Here is a 20,759-nt window from a genome sequence, read left to right as displayed (position 1 = left end):
CGTTGTGTTAACTAATCCAAGTTTATCATTTGAAAAGGCTAACTGATCATTAGAATACCCATTTGCAATTATGTTAGCACAGCTGAAAACTGTTCTGATTAAAGAAGCAATAAAACTGGCCTTCTTTAGACTAGTTGAGTATCTGGAGCATCAGCATTTGTGGTTTCGATTACAGGCTCAAAATGGCCAGAAACAAAGCACTTTCTTCTGAATCTCGTCAGTTTATTCTTGTTCTGAGAAATGAAGGCTATTCCATCGAGAAATTGCCAAGAAACTAAAGATCTCGTACAACGCTGGGTACTACTCCCTTCACAGAACAGCGCAAACTGGCATTAGCCGTAATTGAAAGAGGAGTTGGAGGCCCAGGTGCACAACTGAGCAAGTTGTTAGATAGCTTCAATATGGTTTCTCAAGGGGAGACTACAGTCTTGTCCTCTACCTGTGTCCGTTAAGATAGGACAAGTTAAGTCTGATATAGACTTGTTTTCTTTTGGGCTGTTCTCCGTGTATATTTGGTAAATCTACTTTAATATTTTATATGATATGGAGCTTTCATCAGTGGATCATCAAGACTAGTAAATATATCTACTCACTGAGCACGTCAACCCAAATGACCCAATGTGTGTGTATATAGCCCGTGATCGTGTCGTACCATAGGTTCGTCAGTGTTCTTCTGGAACTGCACCAGTCGTACTCGAGTCACGTTCTCCAGGTCCATGTCCCCGTTGGTGCTCTCGGGCGATTCTCCGTTCAGGTAGGGCGAGGTGGGCGGGGGCGTAACCCTCAGAGCCTCATCACTGTACACCTCATGGGCCACCACGTCATGGGTCTGGAGCAAGGCCTAGAGGCAGGGGAACAGAAAAAGGGGGATTGGGAGATGGAGGGAGGGAGTGGGAGCAAGACAGAACGTCATCAAGGGTCTGCAGCAAGGCTCACCTAGACACCCAGCAAGTAATAGATTCTCGCACACAAACAGTATTTTCTTGAAGGCTTCATAACATACCACAGACAGGAGAAGCCAACCCTACCGCCTCCTAAAAACCTATATACAGACACCCATCACAGACTGATAGCTTTATTCAATGACAGAGAAGTACTTTACCAAAAAACTAGGAACGTCATAAGACATGCAAGCATAAAACCCCAACAAAGACTAACCTGCCTCTGGCTTCCCCTAGTGCATACACTCATCGAAAGTTTAAAAACACACACATGCACGCGCACACACACACACACACTTTACCACAAGAGCCCACTAATGAGAGCAGGCTCATGGGTTTGAAGAGAATTAATCCCCCCCCACCCGCAGATAGGCTTTAAAGTGACATTCCACCACTAACTTTCTCAACACCCAGGTCAGAGGTGATTTCAGCACAGTTATAAAGTGCATGCTAACTTCAGTCGAACAATGCTATGGACACAACATAGACGAGTGCTGTAACAGTGTAATAACTACTTTATATTAGGCAGGATTCAGGTTAGCAGAAAATGATTATACCTTCAGCAAACTACGCTACTACAACAGGTACTTAAAAGCTAGACACTCCTATACTCAAGTTACAAGAGAAAAAAACAGAATTCCCAAACAAAAGCATTTCTGAAGTCAAACCCAGAGTTCTAGAATATCTGGTCAACAGTAGAGTTTGAGGAAAATAGAAAAATGTAATTCAACAGTTAGAATGAGAATGTTAGTTCCTCACCAGTCTTAATAGCTGGTAGACGAAGTGAAAAAGCTGGGCTGTCTGTAGCATGCTCCTGAGAGACTGGTGGCAGGCTGGGGACACACATACCTTTCCCTTTGTGTGTGTGTGTCTCTAGGAATGTGGCTGCTTGTACCTAATGGTGCCTCCCTCCCTCGTCTCACCTCCTCTGCCCCCCCACCCCCACCTCTCTCCATCCCCTCTCCCTTCTTGTCAGACTGGGTAAAGCATGGCCCCAAATCAGATACGACTCACTGACCGCTCTGGTTCTCACATAATCTCTCCCTCTTTCCAAAACGTCCCTTCCATCTCTCCCTCCACACTACAGCCTGTAGTGCTAGGCCCCAACTTTCTCTCTTCCTGCCTCCACGACAGGCTCCGCTCTACATGGACACATTACATCAGACACATTCTCCCCCAAAATCTCCACCCCTATTTCTCCCCATTTCTTTCTCTTACTCTCTCTGACTAATCGCTCACTCTACCCCCGTTCCAACTGCAATCTAATGTTCTTCTCCTCCAAATGTCCCAATTCAACTCCAACATATACACCGCTCTCTCTCTTTCTCTCTCTCCTTTCTCTATCCATCCTGTGGAAGTGTGTGATTAATAATGCCTCAGTGATAAGAGGATGACTCCTCCCTCCTCCGCTTCCCCCACCCCCTTCTCTCTTTGTAGTATTGACCTCTTCATTGATCAGAGGGGAGGATAAGACACAGTGACGTGATGAGATTAACAGTGAAGCTTTTAAAGCACCTTGAGAAGTGAGACTGTTTTTCTGTCTTTAACACTGGGAACACATACACACGCACACGCACACGCACACACACACACACACACACGTCCCTATGGAGTCTTCCTATCTCTTCTGTTCCCCTCTTTCTCTGTGAGGGTCTCTAGAGATGTAAAGGACCTGATTTAGCACACTATTCTCTCTGTCTGTCTGCATGGCGTTTCAGTCTTGCCTACGGCATCCCACAGGGGGATTGACATAAATAAACCTTCCTCTTTCTTTTATATTTTCTCTTGCTTTCGGTCACTCTACCACCCTCCCTCCCTGTCCATCTTCCTTCATCTGCTCCCCCCTCTCTGCTATAGCTTCAGTCATGGCGCCTAAACACAGCCAAGTCGAGGTGTGTGTGTGTGTGGGGTTTCACTGACCATAAAGTGCGGCTGGGTCAGTATCCGTCTGAGCTCCTTGACGTCGTGGTTCTCCGGGTAACAAGAGATCTCTTCCAATACCTGTAAGGTAGAGACAACAGCGCAGGGTGTCAGTCAGGTGGCCTTTCTGTAGAGTTAAAGTAGTCCTGCTCAATGCCTGTTCCAACCACACAAATGCAGGAGAGTATATGTGTGGACTATTGAGTGACACAGTACATCAACCTCTGACCTGATTATACACACATACATACCCTCTCAACAGTTCCTAAAACACACCCCTTTAGAATCACTTCAACCAGTAAAATCGTCACTTTGAAATATGGCAGTCCATGAACTCCCCCCTCATGGCTTCTCTTAACCAATCAGAGTCCACCTTAGGGCTTCATCACGCCCCCTGCTTCTCTGAGTGACTTGATTTGGCATCTGCTATGTCCCATCTGCCTGCTGAATGAGGTGATGGAGAGGCCTGGCGCATAGAGGTGTGTGCGTATGTGTGTGTGTGTGTGGCAAATGGAAGGTGTATGACATTTGTATTCATCGCAAAACATGAATCCAGTGCCATCGCCATTGATCAATCAGTGTGTGTGTGTGTGTTCAATACTGTTGTATCCATTGACTCATCATCTCTGATCAATTTAAAGACATTCACACCTCTCAGACCCAAACCTAAAATCAACAGATACAAACAGTTTACATACAGTACTAGTAGGCTATTACCAACATTCTGAGTTAAAACACGAACAGACCCAGAACAATTTACAACCTCTTTTAGAGAGAACACACTCACAGCCACACTACAGACTCCTTTATGGACTCACACACTGAACTACAGCCTACATGGGTCGAGCTGCAGCCTCACGTATGCAGAGTCAGACAGCTCTACGCTTTGCCCAGTCTCCCTCTGTCAAATACCAAAATGCTTTAAAACAAAACCAACTGGTTTTCCTGTCTATTTTGTTTGTGTTTGTGTTTGTGTTGGGTTGTGAAAGACGTCGGGGGGCTTACATATTCCAGGTGTTTCAAAGCGGCACTTGCGTCGTCTTGGGTGGAGCTCTTTAGACCAGGAGGAGGACACAGGGAGGGACAGTTATACATGTGACCTCTGATGACGTTGTTGCTCCTCATAGGAGGAGTCAGGGGTGATTGGGTCAAAGATCAGGGGATGTCAGGAGGGTCGGGGGAGTAAAGTTTGATAAAGGTAAAAGATGATGGCATCGAGGGGGGGGGGGGTGAAAGGTTAGTGTCTATACGCGTAGTAGAGCCACAGAGACGAGGGTCAAATCTGTGCTAGTATAGTATCATTTTAAAGCATTTCAGTGTCACCAGTGGGGATCAGTAGCAGGAAGCCAAGCAGAGTATTTAGTATTTCAGTGTCGCCAGTGGGGATCAGTAGCAGGAAGCCAAGCAGAATATTTCAGTGTCCCCAGTGGGGATCAGTAGCAGGAAGCCAAGCAGAGTATTTCAGTGTCCCCAGTGGGGATCAGTAGCAGGAAGCCAAGCAGAGTATTTCAGTGTCCACAGTGGGGATCAGTAGCAGGAAGCCAAGCAGAGTATTTCAGTGTCCCCAGTGGGGATCAGTAGCAGGAAGCCAAGCAGAGTATTTCAGCGTCCCCAGTGGGGATCAGTAGCAGGAAGCCAAGCAGAGTATTTCAGTGTCCCCAGTGGGGATCAGTAGCAGGAAGCCAAGCAGAGTATTTCAGTGTCCACAGTGGGGATCAGTAGCAGGAAGCCAAGCAGAGTATTTCAGTGTCCCCAGTGGGGATCAGTAGCAGGAAGCCAAGCAGAGTATTTCAACGTCCCCAGTGGGGATCAGTAGCAGGAAGCCAAGCAGAGTATTTCAGCGGAAGTCCCTTTAAGTCAACGGTGGGAAAGAAAGAAGAGAGGTTTTGTTCTGTGGTGAAATACTGGATCAATGTGTACAACATTGACTAGAAAGACACTCAGATCAGAACTCAGGAAAAAAGTAAGGATTTCAGCATAGACAAAATAAAAGGACCCACTTCTAGAGGAAGTATGGCAACTAAAGAAACATTACACGCACACGTGCATAAAAAAAGACACACACAAGCATGCACTCGCCCACACATCTGTTCAGTCTCCCTCCATATAACCTAATCCAACTAGACTAGTTCAAAAAGGGAAAACTATGACCCAGACACAATGATAAGTAGGCCATGACTATGTCCCCTCCAGGACCAGACTGGGTCAACTCGAGTTGGTTCATTACTGAAGTCCTTTAGACTCCAACGCCACATAAAGAGTCCTAACACTGCTCTAAAAGGTCTTTTCCAGTGTTAATAGAGCGGTGTTGTTTTTACATCCACTTCCTCTTCTTCTTAGTCAGACATACATTTTAATAGCCCTCCACATACAAAAGAGCCTAATACAAACATTTCACACTTACAAAACGTGCGCTTGTTTTGTCAAAGTCCATACACAAGCTAGTGATGCACACCCCCGGCTCGCCATCTCCTGTTAAGTAGCTACTTCCACTCTAGGCTGGTTCATTGAGAGTGTGTGAGTGCAGCTAGTTGGCTTGAGGTAAACACTATGCACCAGAGTATGCGAGGCCACTGGGCTGTTTGGTACCAATGGTGTATAAAGGAAGTAATGGCGCCAGAGGTCACAAAACAGCCCACCCCAATACACTCCACTGTTCCACAAACAACTACAGCATAGACAACAAATAACAGGGAAATGTGTGTGTGGGTGTCTTTTTGATGTATATGTGTGTGTAGTTCTGACACACACACAACTGAGAAAGTGTAAATAAACAAGCACTGAGCTCGTTATTATTTTAATACGGTCTATAAATGGTCAAACAGACTGTGGAATAGCTTCACTAACAATGGGTGTGGAAAACCCGCAAAATTAATAGGTCTTTTAAGTTTGTGGAAAAGGCTACATACAGTGCATTCGGAAAGTATTCAGACCCCTTGACTTTTTCCACATTTTGTTATGTTACAGCCTTATTCTAAAATGTATTAAATAAAACATTTACCTCATCAATCTACACACAATACCCCATAATGACAAAGAAAAAAATGTTTAAAAAAATTGTTATTTACATAAGTATTCAGACCCTTTGCTATGAGACACGAAATTGAGCTCAGGTGCATCCTGTTTCCATTGATCATCTTTGAGATGTTTCTACAACTTGATTGGAGTCCACCTGTGGTCGATTAAATTGAGTGGATATGATTTGGAAAGGCACACACCTGTCTATATAAGGTCCTACAGTTGACGGTGCATGTCAGAGAAAATACCAAGCCATGAGGTTGATGGAATAATCCATTTTTGGTGGTGAAGCATGGTGGTGAAGCATGGTGGTGGCAGCATCATGATGTGGGGATGTTTTTCAGCGTCAGGGACGGAGTCTAGTCAGGATCGAGGGAAAGATGAATAGAGCAAAGTACAGGGAGATCCTTAATGAAAACCTGATCCAGATCTCTCAGGACCTCAGACTGGGGCGAAGGTTCACCTTCCAACAGGACAACGACCCTAAGCACACAGCCAAGACAACGCAGGAGTGGCTTCGGGACAAGTCTCTGAATGTCCTTGAGTGGCCCAGCCAGAGCCCGGACTTCAACTTGATTGAACATCTGTGGAGAGACCTGAAAATTGCTGTGCAGCGACGCTCCCCATCCAACCTGACAGAGCTTGAGAGGATCTGCAGAGAAGAATGGGAGAAACTCCCCAAATACAGGTGAACCAAGCTTATAGCCTCATACCCAAGAAGACAAGGCTTTAATCACTGCCAAAGGTGCTTCAACAAAGTATTGTATAAAGGGTTTGAATACTTATGTAAATGTGATATCAGTTTTGTATTTGTAATACATTTGCAAAAAAAATTGTAGATTGATGAGGGAAAAAAACAATTTAATCCATTTTAGAATAAAGCTGTAACGTAACAAAATGTGGAAAAAGTCAAGGGGTCTGAATACTTTACGAATGCACTGTACTCTATCTAATAGAATGCATTCCACTCCAAAACTGTTATCCCCCACTCGGACTGCCCCTGTCCACTTTTCTTTCAGGGTAGAAACCGTTTAGAATGAAACACAGGACCTCACTCTTTGACAGTTTAGTAGTTTCAAACTGTCTTGATCAAATGACTACCTCCGATATTGACTAGCTGTTGTTCCTTCAATCTTCTTAACAAATAAGCCATGTTGGCTGACCTACTATAGACCCAGTTTATAAACACACCTGACCCCTAGAATCTGATTCAAGATCAGAGAGACCCTTCTGGTCAATACCTTCTTAATCTGTTTCTTTCAAAACCTGACCCCAGGCCAGATTGACCCAATGTTAAACAAACAGCAGATACCCAAAGAATGCTTAGGAAGTAGATAACAGCATTGAAGAGTTAGATAGGATGTCTCAAATTACACCCTATTCCCCATATAGGTCACTACTTTTGACTACTTCTGATCAGAGCCACATAGGGCTGTGGTCCAAGGAGTGCACTATATGGAAAATAGGGAGTTATTTGCGATGTGAACATAATGAATAGTAGAATGATGGTGATGAGAGATGTGTTAATAACTAGAGCTGTGTTGGTAAAGAAGACTGATCAGGGCAGAGGCATAGGAAGCAGCATGTGATAGAGAGTTGATCATGTGATCAATCATATAGGTCTTCACAAGCATGGTGACAAGCACACAACATATCAGTGTGTGCGTGTGTGCGCTCACCTCTTTGGCTCTCTGCACAGCATCGCTAGAGGGGTTTCTGATCTGGGGGGAGGACTTGGTGTTGATCTTGTCGTAAAGCTGAAACAACACGACACACAACACCGAACAACAATGAATGGCTCATGGTGAATCATTTCAATGGCTGAATGATACATTTTGTTCCTTCTCTCTGTACTCAGAATGACCGGTTGTCTTTAGTGCCAGGCTCTCGTCAATGTGGACAATTGCTTGCTTTCATTTAAGCATTACAGAAGATTTACAATGTAGGGAACATTTATTATATAGTTTATGATGCAGACTGAAAGAGGAGCAACACTTTGGTTCTGTATGCAATGAACCAGCTGACTATACAAGATCAACTGTTGAGGTTGTGTGCGTATGAATCAGTGTGTAAACACAATGTACACACAGTTGAGTAGTCTCCACTAACCAACCAAGACAAGCAGAGGAGTTGTGTGTCAGACACAAATAAAAGTCGGGTTCATTGTTCACACTATTGAGAGGAGAAAAAGAGAGCTCGGTTGAAAAGTCAGCGATAAAATAACTTAGGATAGAAAAATGTAACTCATGATCTTCATAAGAATGTGTGTTGGATAATGTACATATTTTTCTGGACATCAAAGGAGAGCAGCTGACATAAGACAGCACGTACATGTACAGGTGCACGCACGCACGCACGCACACACACACACACACACACACACACACACACACACACACACACACACCTCTCTTTCAAAAGAGGCATTTCCCCATAGCTCCTGGCCAGAGACAAAAGGCAGACCAATAGTACTATCACAAGTAGCAGTTCTCAGCCGCTGGTTTAGGCAACAATCAGAAACATGGTACGAAAACAGCTAACATTTAGTTAATGTGTATTCCTCATTTAGAAGTCGAAACTACAGCTGGGAACGGTCCCGTTTGTCTAGAAACTTACATTCTGTGGCTATCCTTCCGTGAACTTATTTGACTAAATGTGTGTGTTATTTGTATGAACACTAACACAGTGATATTCAGACAGTATTATCATGCTAAGTCTGCTGTGTGTGTCCTTCCTGAGTATGTGATGGGAAAAGGAGGAGAATATTCTGAATGTTTGAGATGTCTGTGGTGCCTGGGTCTGCAGTGGGAGTCAACCATGTTTGGACAGATGCCTGTGTGATGTATGTGTGGGGAGTGCATGGGGAGGCTGAGCACTAGACACCTGCTGTTCCTGGGAAAGTTCAGAGGCTCTGTCTTTCTCTGTCCGCTCCTACTGTGGGAGGCTGACATGAGAACCAGGGTCCAGGGTTTTTTCTGCATAGAAAAGTCTTGGGCGGTCCGCATCAGTGTTTTCTTTGGGCCACCCATGTTCCAACAGTACAGTGATGGAACAACTTTTTTTAGTGTAAATTTAAACAAGTAAAACCCAGATATAAAGTATGTAGAAAGGATCATGTATATTTTTTCAATAAGATCTTTGAGAACTAACAATAACCAAAACAAAAGCTAGAATCTAAAATTGAAAAAAAAAAGATGCATTCGGGAATATTTTTGTCATGACATGGGGCATAGCTGCGGGAAGTAGGGGTGCTGGGGTGAAAAATCTGAAGTAATAAATCAATTCAAATAATAACGATAAAATGATAAAAGGACTGCACTGTGGTTTTACATCTCCTGACATAGCCATCTGCAGGGTCATAGAAACCACACCCACCCACACAATGACACCCACCAAGGCACACACAGTGCCTGCTTCATTTTGAGTAGGTGTATGAAGTCTCGGTAGCTAACAGGAAATTCTATTTTCAGATCTGCTTGCAATGTTTAGGTGTGACGATACAGACGGTCTTATAAAACTGCCTTAAGTATAGACTGTAGGACATACTGGATGAACTTTACACTTGGCACTTACTTCAAACTACTAATGCTACCATTATAAAAAGATCTTACAGATTGCTTATTAAAACTTGACATTTTCAGAATCAAGTGTATATGCATACCTTCAAATATTGTCATTTAACATATCACTCATTTGCCTAACTGTCAAACTGTTGTCTGAAGTTACAGTTCTCCCTAAAAGGAGTGAAATAAAAGCCTTACTCCATCCCAAGTAAGGACCACTGACACACACTCACAGACACACAGACACACACTGAAACAACAAGACCGACTTACCAACTAGGTCCCAAGCAGTACCCAAACACCCTAACCCAGAAGAGAATATGCACAACAAGCTCTAAGCTAGCTTAGCATCCAGACTAGGCTACCGTTACAGTACATCCATTCCGTTTCCCGTGGATCTGTAGTTTCCCTGAGCCTCTCTGTGTATGAGTGGAGAGGATGGTAACATCAGCCCTACAGATGTACTCACAGCCTACTGCAGGAGTCTGGAGTCACACAGCAGTGAAAGGGGCTAAGGCCTGACAATAGCACCCATTGTTCACGCTCTTTTCAGTGCAGAAGTCTGGGTCTCTCTCGCTCTCCTTGTTTCTGTCGCTTTTCAGAGCTGGATTGTGGGGGTCTCTCTCTCTCTTCAGTGATGGAGTCTGGGTCTCCTCTTTCTTTCAATTTTCAGTGAAGCAGTGTGATCTCTCTTGCTCTCCCTAATGGGCATCTGCAGCAACAGGTTTCTAGTGAAAGGCCTTCCTAGGGAGAGAGAGTTGGAGACAAGTCTCCCTCTTTCTCTTCTTGACCCATTCAGCCCCTGGCAAATGGGGCAGGGTCCGTAAGCAACTGCCTCATCCTCCCCCTTCCTTCATTTTCCACTAACCCTTTTCTAACACTCTATTTGTTAACTCCCTTTCCCAACCCCCTCCAAACCTCACATCCTCAACTTAAGATATTGTAGGCCTTATAAGTTCATAAAACGCATGAATGCGTGCGCACACACACAACCAACCTAGATAACAGTTTGTGTTATGACTGTCAAGTCAGTTTCCAGAAGTTGCATAAGCTGTTATACTTTGTGATGAAGGGTGTGATTCAAGTGTTACCAAGACCCCTTCAGGATTAAGATAAGAGCTTTTAGAGTCAACAGGCCTCAAAGTAAGCCCTTTAGTAAAACCCGGTTTCCCCCAGCCAGATAGCCTTCAGTAACACACACACACACACACACACACACACACACACACACACACACACACACACACACACACACACACACACACACACACACACACACACACACACACTCCTAATGTGGCATGAAATCATGAGTGCAGCATAGTTTCCTCTGCAGGGTGTGTGTTTTGGCAGTGAGCTGCTGGTGCCCTCTGGAGCAGAGAGGTTTGGTGTTTGGCTGGCTGCTCTGAGTTCTGGGTGACAGACAAAACACAGAAAACACTGGCAAGAGAGAGGGACAGAGAGAGTGAGTGAGAGACTAATCTGTCCATCTTCCACTTCTCTTTCTGTAAGAACAACATGACAACATGCGTATAACACCACATAACCCTCTGATAAACTATATGGATTTGCACAATCTTTCTCCCACATATATTCACTTATTTTCATGTCAACAAGGGAAGGTGTCTACAAACGGGCTAGATAGCTAGCTAGCTAAAGGAAATGAGCCATTAATGTAGTCAGCTAGAGTTAAGAGTATTGGAATGGAGCAGTAGCCTAACTGTCAGAGGCAGACAGAGCCGTGGGAGTCAGCTGATCAAGTTTCTGAGTGTCTGACCTCCAGCTAAACTCCCCTCCGCCATAGACATGAGTCAGTCAGTCAGAGAGAGGAGGTTAAAGATGACTCAATGACAGCTGGTGCCGATCGTCATCTAATGACAGAAACACCACATCTGTCTGACTTACATTTTAGTGGCCCGACTAGCAGTATGTCTGCCTATGTGTTGGTCTCATTCTGTGTGTGTGTGTGTGTGTGTGGTCTACTCACATCTAGTAGTGTGTGTAGATGCTCGTCTTGGAAGACACTGTGTAGGAAGTCCATATCTTTCTCACTGCAGTCGGTCAACGCATGGATCTCCTCAAGACTGTCCAGCACCTGAGACACAGCCCCTGTACACACACACACACACACACACACACACACACACACACACACACACACACACACACACACACACACACACACACACACACACACACGTCAAACCAGACAATCCATAATCAGTAAGACAGTTATGTAGGCAACAGTACAATAAAAAAGAATACATTGAACTGGAAATGGGGGAAAAAAGTGTCAAATAATGCAAGACAAAACAACAAATGGACACAAAGCGCACGCAGGCAGGATCTAGGTGTGTGAGAGTTGATTGCTGGAGAACTAGGGACAACACAACACAGACACAGAGCAGTATATACCTAGAGGAGGGATACCTACTTTCTGCTGCAAGTAGTCCTATCAGGAAGGCAGCATTAACACAAACAATACAGAGTTTACGGTGAGACAAACGGAGTTATCATCCTCATATAGGGACTACATGGACACAACAAAGGTAAAGAATAACTAGAATTGTGGCTGAAACATTGTCTGAAAACAGTGCAGCCCATCCAAAGATTTCAGAGGTGCTGAATTGACTTGTTAGTCCAACAAAAATAACAGCAGTACTGTGTCAGAGGTTAGAGTAATTCTAAACTGTGTGTGTGTGTATGTCTTCAGTAGAGTCCATGTTTTACAGATAATGTTTAATCAAGTGTTGGGCTGGAACAAAAGCCTGCAAGCCCAGTACAGTCGCTCTCCAGGATGACGTTTCAGAAGCCGGTGTAAGAGTTAGAGCACTAGAGAAGATATTTTCTTTGTGAAAACAATACATTGAAAAAGACATAAGACAATGGGGGATACCTCGTCAGTTGTACAACTGAATGTATTCAACTGAAATGTGTCTTCCGCATTTAATCCAACCCCTCGGAATCAGAGAGGTGCGGGGGGCTGCCTTAATCGACATCATCGGTGCCCGGGGAACAGGAACCCAGAGTTGTAAATAATTGTGTGTGCGCACATGCAAACGTGTGTGTGTGTGTATGTTACTCCTACCCGAGGATGTGGGGTCTTCAGAGAAGTCAGGCATCTCCTCTGGTGGATCTCCGTAGAAGGAGTTAAACTTGTGGCTGGAGACTGCTGCCAGTACGGCTCCCTGAGACAGAGACAGTTAGACAAACCATCTTCCCTGTCAGCACCAAATGTTTTAAAACATGAACACTCCTATTGTCATTCCAACTAGAAAAGGAGAGTAGAATTTGGGGAGCTTTACCTTGAGCTTTCTCCTGGCGTTGAACTTCCTCAGCTGTTCCACTGTCTCTAGCAGGTGGATCTTATAGGCATAACGGTCTCTCTCCTGATCAATACAATCACAATCTCACTTTACTAGCCTTTCGGTATCCCAAGAAGACAATGTGTGTGTGTGTGTGTGGACATGTTTAACTATTATTTTGGGGAGCAGAAGTCCCCACAAGAATAGTAAACTAACAATCATTTGACCAACTGCGGACATTTTGTTAGTCCCCATGAGGTCAACATGCTATTTCTAGTGGGTTTAGGGTTAAGGTTAGAATTAGTGTTAGAATTACTTTAAGGGTTAGGAGCTAGGGTTAGTTTTAGGGTTAGGATCTAGGGTTAGGGGTAAGGTTAGGGTAAGAGTACAGGTTAGGGTTTTGAATGGGAATGAATTGTGTGTTTGTACACTGTAAAAGGGGTTGCAGTAAATTTGACAGTAACTTACAGGCAGGTCACTGGCAAGTGACTGTATTCCATATTACAGTACCAAAGCAAGTACCGTGTAATGGAACAGTACAATACCTTATAAAAAGTACTGTAAAAACATCAATGCTCCCATAATACAACATACCAGTTAACTTTGTACAGCCCTTTCCCGAATGGGTGCAACAGATACAGCCTCGAGCCACACAAGAGTACGATGCATCCACTCGTGGTCAAAACATGTTTGCTACTGTAAAAATACGGTACTGTATTCTGTGGGGTGGAATTACAGTACCATTTGAAATACACCCCCCCCAAAATGTTCACATAATGCACCATCATTTACAGTATGCTGTGATCCAGTGGAGTTTGAGGCAGATAGTGTGTGTACCTTGAGCCAGGGGTGGTTGAGTGCCTCGTAGACAGTGATTCTCTCTGCAGGGTCCAGCATGAGCATCCGTCTCACCAGGTCTTTAGCGCTCTCCGAGATATGGCCCCATTGCCTGGGGTTTAACTGGAGAGACACGCACACAGAGAGAGAGAAAAGCACACACACGTTTTCAGGTGGGGTAAGGCTACTAATACCATAGGCACAGACTGGAGTTATTATTGTACACATCATTGTGTGGTGGCGTTTTGTAAATCAACTACTACCTTGTATTTGCCTCTGCAGATGGCTTCAAACAGGCGTTCCTTTGTGCCGTAGAAGGGCAGGCAGCCAGAGAGCAGGATGAAGAGAATGACGCCACAGCCCCACACATCTACTGGCTTACCATAAGGCTCCCTCTTCACCACCTCTGGGGCCATGAAGTGGGGTGTTCCTACACGACCTGTAGGGAAGAGACAAAGGGTAGACACGCATTCAGTCATACACACGTGTGGACAAGTGGCCCTCCTCTGGGACTGTCACCTTGTCGTGGTGAGGGGGCTTATGTACCTCAATGACCCCTCAGAGCTATGCAGGTGGGAGGTAACTCCCAGCAGTTCTGACCAAACCGGACAGGTCTAGGGTGAGGGGTCAGACGAAGCACAGTCCGCCTATTGATCATGGAGCCTTACAAAGGAAAATGATCTACGACCACTGAAGATAACAGTGGGCACAGCAGCCTGGAAAGGGTTGCGAAGCTACTGGTAATTTACCACAGTTACCGGAATCTTTGGTTATTTTGGTAATTAACAGAAAATCTATGGCAATCTATTGTAACTGGTAATTTTGGGGATAATCTTATTTAATTACTTATATTTTACATGTGAAAAGGCCACAGAGGGTTAGAGGTAATTACAGACACCTGTGAAAATCTGAAGTACCCGTCTTGTGATAGATTGCATAAAATCCTTGAAAGTTACCAAAGATCTGGTAGTTTGAAAATTTCTAGTCACCCATTCAGTTCAAAAACTATTTCAGAAAGCAAAACTACGGAAACACAACCTCACCTCACCTTAGCCGAACAGACTACTCTAAAAGGGTGCCCAAACTCAACTGAAAGAACAGTCAAGAATGAGAATTGGATGCTGGAATGTCAGAACATTTTACCAGACAGGAAAGCTGTCACAACTAGCTAGAGAGATGAGAAGATACAACCTGAGCATTGTTGAAGTCTGACAGCACAGCATTGTCTTTTATCGATGGTGGTTATGTATTGTCTTTTATCGATGGCGGTTATGATATAGTTTAGTACCTTGAGCGTGGCTGAGGTGCACCGGTGACCAGCTCGGAAACCGGATTGCACAACGGATTCAAAATTATCACTGATCTGTTTGTTAACTTGGCTCTCGAAGCCTTTAGAAAGGTAGGGCAGGATGGATATAGGTCTGTAACAGTTTGGGTCTAGAGGGTCACCCCCTTTGAAGAGGGGGATGACCGCAGCAGCTTTCCAATCTTTAGGAATCTTGGACGAGGTTGAACAGACTAGTAATAGGGGTTGCAACAATGGCGGCGGATAATTTTAGAAAGAGAGGGTCCAGATTGTCTAGCCCAGCTGATTTGTAGGGGTCCAGGTTTTGCAGCTCTTTCAGAACATGAGTTATCTGGATTCGGGTGAAGGAGAAGCTGGGGAGGCTTGGGCAAGTAGCTGCAGGGGAGCTGTTGGGGTAGGCAGGAGGAAGGCATGGCCAGCCGAAGAGAAATGCTTGTTGAAATTCTCAATTATCATGGATTTATCGGCGGTGACAGTGTTTCCTAGCTTTAGTGCTGGGAGGAGGTGCTCTTATTCTCCATGGACTTGACAGTGTCCCAGAACATTTTGGAGTTAGAGCTACAGAACGCACATTTCTGTTTGAAAAAGCTAGCCTTTGCTTTCCTAACTGAATGTGTGTATTGGTTCTGACTTCCCTGAAAAGTTGCATATCGTGGGGACTATTGGATGCTAAGTGCAGTACGCCACAGGGTGTTTTTGTGCTGGTCAAGGGCAATCAGGTCTGAAGTGAACTAAGGGCAAAATCTGTTCTTAGCTCTACATTTTATTGAAAGGGGCATGCTTATTTAAGATGCTGAGGAAATTACTTTTAATGAACAATTTGCGGAAGTCTCTTCCCACAAAAACCCACCCATAAAGCCACATGGGTATGCCTGGCCCACAAAAAAACAGATTGATCACATAACAATAACCAGGAAATGGGGGAGACTGCTCCTGGATGTCAGTCAAAAGAGGGGCCGACATCGACTGATAGGATAATTCAGGATGAAGTTGGCAGTTGGACACAGGGGCGATTTGAGATGAGAAAAGTACAAAATAGCCAGATACAGTATTCCCCGTTCCTGGCGTATGTCAAATATTTTGAGTATTGGGAGAAAACATAGATGACAAGTGGTCAAGATGCAAGAATGCCATCACAAGAACTGGTGAAGAAGTACAAGGCCACAGGGAAGTTAGGAGAAAAGACAATCACAGGTACATTTTAGTCATTTAGCAGACGCTTTTAGCCAGAGCGACATACAATTAGCGTATTCATCTTAAGATAGCTAAGTGAGACAACAAAACATCCCAATCGTATCAACATTTTCCCTCAACAATGGATCTATGCAAAGTCAGTTTTAGTGGGAAAAGACAAGTGTCAGATGACACCTGGATAGAAATAGGCAAGGAGGGAGACCAAACTCAAATGGGAAATGGAAGGCACCAAGAGAGGAAGTCTGCAGCAGGAATACAGACATAGAAATAAGTTGGTCAGAAAGAGGGAAAAGAAAGCACACAAGGAACAGCTTTCTAGCGAGGTGGAGGCAGCAGCCAAAGCAACAAAATTCCAAGGAGCTGTACAAGATCACCGGACAGCTGGCTGGGAAGAACAGGAGCCGAAGCCACCCCATTAGAGATAAACGGGAAACCCTCTTACCAAAAAATCCCAAGAAATGGAGTGCTGGCGATAACACTTTGAGGAAATTCCAAACAAGCCTCCACCTGACTTAACCACAGACATTGTGCCAGCAACAGCCCTGCCAACAACAATTATTTGCTAGGATATCCCCGAAACATCACAAAAAGACCACCTAACCTGGTCAGGAAGCTATCAAAACACTTAGTTTAGAAAATCTAAATGAACTCAACCGGCAGGAGGTTTGTTTGCTGTGATTGAGTCGGGGGAAACAGCTGCGGGCAAGGTTCTGACAGATGGGTGTGTCTTGGTGTTGGCAAGGATTTCTTGCTGGCCACCCCCATTTCTTGCTGGCCACCCCCATTTCTTGCTGGCCACCCCCATTTCTTGCTGGCCACCCCCATTTCTTGAGGAGAAAGCAAAAAAAAAACTAGGCCAAATCAGCAGGTGCAGTTCCCCTTTAAGTCAAGTAAGTCATGGACACATGAATGCGCACACACACATGCTCACACACAGAATATCACTTCTTTTTTCTGAACAGAATGTCAATTCTACTGAATAGGAAAGAAGAAGTGGTCTTTCTTCTGGCTTCAGAAGCCACAAACTACCAAAGAAATTGGAACATCATTGATATTAATATTCTACTACAACTCTTTACTACGCTTCTGAGTGTGCGTTTTCAAGTTTGAAGTTATATGTCACATGCACACTGGAAGATGGTGCCGAAGAACATGGCTGACGTTCTACATTCTCCCAACCAATTGTGCAATTTTGTAAAAAAATTAAGTATTTGGTATACGTTATTTTTAACTTATTGTGTGCATAATGTTGCTGATACCGTCTCTTAAAACCTATTGCAGCTCCCCTCCTACTTTGTGCAATTTCCACCTGAAGACATACCCAAATCTAACAGCCTGTAGCTCAGGCACAGAACCAAGGATATGCATATTCTTGGTACCATTTGAAAGACAACACTCTGAAGTTTGTGGAAATGTGATTTCAATGTAGGATAATAACACACAATACATCTGGTTTAGATAAAACAATGAAAGAAACCATACGTTTTTTACATTTATTTTTGTATCATCATCTTTAAAATGAACAAGATAAAACAAACATTCAGATGGGGACAATTTCAGTGAAAAATATAAGAGGGCAACAGTACTCACACAAGTAGCCCAAATGTACCCAAGTGGCCAAATTGGTGAAGGTATACATTTTAAAACAAATAACTATATACAAAATACCAAAATGGTATTCTAACACCCCCCCACCCAAAGAATTGAGAAAAAATATGAAGAAAAAAAATTGGTTGAAAAAAATAAATAATTGATTAAAAAATATATGAAAAAATATATATATACATTTACAAAATAAAATGGGTAACTATTTACACACTTTCAATATTTGGAAGACCCTCAGTCGTCTATCAAATCAAATCTATTTATATAGCCCCATCCTAAAACCCCAAACAGCAAGCAATGCAGGTGTAGAAGCACGGTGGCTAGGAAAAACTCCCAAGAAAGGCAGAAACCTAGAGAGGAACCAGGCTCTGAGGGGTGGCCAGTCCTCTTCTGGCTGTGCCGGGTGGAGATCACAGTGGTTGTAGAGGGTGCAACAGGACAGCACCTCAAGAGTAAAAATGAACAGTTTAGGGTTCCATAGCCGCAGGCAGAACAGTTGAAACTGGAACAGCGGCAAGGCCAGGTGGACTGGGGACAGCAAGGAGTCATCATGCCAGGTAGTCCTGACGCATGGTCCTAGGGCTCAGGTCCTCCGAGAGAGAGAAAGAGAGAATTAGAGAGAGCATACCTAAATTCACACAGGACACCGGATAAGACTCCCATTCGGAGTCAGTGTCACTGTGAAAGAAAAAGTTCAGTTAGAATAGTTTCACATATGAGCCCTGTATCAACAGGTATAATAAACAGATATATATATAGAGAGTTGAAGGTTGACAGTTGAATATATTATAATATTATTGTTACCTGCTAGATATACTGTCTCTTTTATATTATGACATTTCAGCTAGATCTACTGTCTCTATTATATTATGACAGACCAGCTAGATCTACTGCTTTATTATATTACAACAGACCAGCTGTATCTACTGTCGCCATTTCACTTTGGCCATTGATGTGGTCCTGCCCTCTCCTCAACAGCCTCAAATAGGCTATGTCATGTGGGTTGGGGTGGGGCGGCAGACACACGCATCTCACATTTCATGACATTGCATGTTTATATATTGCTTCTAAATAAAATAAAATAAATCACAAATAATATTTTATATTATTATTTTCAAACAAGGGCATTAGCATGATAAGAACTTACCAGTCCGAAACGATGTCCTCTCCCGTTCAAAAAATATTCCTCCACAATCTCTAAATGAAGCGTCCTACAACAATCTCTGTCTCACCTTCCCAATCAATTTATTCAAAAATGGTGTGTACATCTGTATATCTAGACTTAGATTTAGCTTTCCTTGACTTAGTCGCCATACTGATTGATATATAAACAGCTGAATCTGCACATTCACCAAACACTGCAGTGTGTAATATGCGCAGCTTCTTCCGGTATGAAACTTCAATAGCGAATGACTCACTTTACGCTGAAGCTTACTACATGGGTTGGTCTTGCAACACATAAACATGGCGTATTGCCGTTTAGCTCAACTCATTGGCTATCTACCCAGCTAGATTTCAAGACGATCTGTGGTCATTGGGTTAAAAGACAGTCAATCAACGAAACAGCGGGCAAATCATTGGTGCACAATGATGTCATGACTTGTTGTCTTCAAATCGGTTTCTTTCAGTCAATACGTCCCTCGAAATGGCCCATCAGGTTTGATTGTGTTACAAACAAACCAGTTGATTGCAGTGAAACCAAACATGACTGGAAAAGTCACGTTCTGTGTGCGTTATTTACCTGGAATGTGTCGTCAAAAATGGAATGAGACGGAATTCACGACACAAGCGGTTCACAAAATGTTTCGTGTTAGGCTATAAAAACAAATTTGATCAAACAAAAGATCATTCATTGTGTAACAATGAGCATTGGAATTGCAAACAGACGAAGATCATTAAAGGTAAACGATTGATTTTAATGCAGTTTGTGCTTATGTTACGCCTGTGCTGTTTAAATGTTTTATTTTTTTTATGGGGCTCTATGCTCAGATAATCGCATCGTATCCTTTCGCAGTAAATCATTTTTTAAATCTGACAATGCAGTTGGATTAGCAAGATTCTAGGCTTTCGATACATGTGAGACACTTGTATTTTCATGAATGTTTAATATGACTATTTACAGTGCTTTGCGAAAGTATTCGGCCCCCTTGAACTTTGCGACCTTTTGCCACATTTCAGGCTTCAAACATTATTGTATTTTTTTGTGAAGAATCAACAACAAGTGGGACACAATCATGAAGTGGAACGACATTTATTGGATATTTCAAACTTTTTTTACAAATCAAAAAATGACAAATTGGGCGTGCAAAATTATTGGCCTATAGGGAGGAGGTCAGAGAACAGGCAGTGTGGTGCCAGGACAACAACCTCTCCCTCAATGTGAACAAGACAAAGGAGCTGGTCGTGGACTTCAGGAAAATGTGGGCCGAACAGGCCCCCATTAACATCGATGGGGCTGTAGTGGAGTGGGTCGAGAGTTTCAAGTTCCTTGGTGTCCACATCACCAACGAACTATCATGGTCCAAACATACCAAGACAGTTGTTAAGAGGGCATGACAAAACCTTTTCCCCCTCAGGAGCCTGAAAAAAATTGCCATGGGTCATGAGATCCTCAAAAGCTGCACCATCGAGAGCATCCTGACCGGTTGCATTACCGCCTGGTATGGCAACTGCTCTGCATCTGACTGTAAGGTGCTACACAGGGTAATGCAAACGGCCCAGTACATCACTGAGGACAAGCTTGCTGCCATCCAGGACCTATATAATAGTTGGTGTCAGAGGAAAGACCATAAAATTGTCAGAGACTCCAGTCACAGAAGTTATAGACTGTTTTCTCTGCTACCGCACGGCAAGCAGTACTGGAGCGCCTAGTCTAGGATCAAAAGGCTCCTCAACAGCTTCTACCCCCAAGCCATTAGACTGCTGAACAATTCATAAAAATCGCCACCGGACAATTTACATAGACACCCCCCCCCCCGTACACTGCTGCCTCTAGCTGTTTGATTGTTACCTATGCAGTCACTTCGCCCCCACCTACAAGATCACCTCAACTAGCCTGTACCCCTGCACA

The 20,759-nt window shown here is 43.8% G+C and overlaps 1 protein-coding gene across 20 annotated transcripts in view; it reads right to left on the bottom strand.

Annotated features, from left to right (window-relative positions):
• Positions 1 to 20,759, bottom strand: part of caska (calcium/calmodulin-dependent serine protein kinase a) — a 208,996-nt gene that overhangs the window by 28,249 nt on the left and 159,988 nt on the right. For 7 of the 20 annotated variants that reach the window (XM_046363152.1, XM_046363136.1, XM_046363224.1 and 4 more), the window contains exons 7-16: positions 13,845 to 14,023; positions 13,585 to 13,707; positions 12,748 to 12,831; positions 12,531 to 12,630; positions 11,877 to 11,894; positions 11,430 to 11,551; positions 7,559 to 7,636; positions 3,867 to 3,914; positions 2,862 to 2,942; positions 653 to 841 (exon numbers count right to left, since the gene is read on the bottom strand). In XM_046363152.1, the coding sequence (XP_046219108.1) occupies positions 653 to 841; positions 2,862 to 2,942; positions 3,867 to 3,914; positions 7,559 to 7,636; positions 11,430 to 11,551; positions 11,877 to 11,894; positions 12,531 to 12,630; positions 12,748 to 12,831; positions 13,585 to 13,707; positions 13,845 to 14,023 (1,022 nt within the window). The remainder of the gene's footprint in view (positions 1 to 652; positions 842 to 2,861; positions 2,943 to 3,866; positions 3,915 to 7,558; positions 7,637 to 11,429; positions 11,552 to 11,876; positions 11,895 to 12,530; positions 12,631 to 12,747; positions 12,832 to 13,584; positions 13,708 to 13,844; positions 14,024 to 20,759) is intronic. The other 13 variants (XM_046363205.1, XM_046363292.1, XM_046363263.1 and 10 more) reach the window with 6 other exon arrangements.

Source organism: Oncorhynchus gorbuscha, linkage group LG01 (genome assembly GCF_021184085.1).
Source record: "Oncorhynchus gorbuscha isolate QuinsamMale2020 ecotype Even-year linkage group LG01, OgorEven_v1.0, whole genome shotgun sequence".
Classification (NCBI taxonomy): domain Eukaryota; kingdom Metazoa; phylum Chordata; class Actinopteri; order Salmoniformes; family Salmonidae; genus Oncorhynchus; species Oncorhynchus gorbuscha.
The sequence above is the reverse complement of the archived record's forward strand: the minus strand, read 5'-3'. Positions and strand labels throughout refer to the sequence as shown.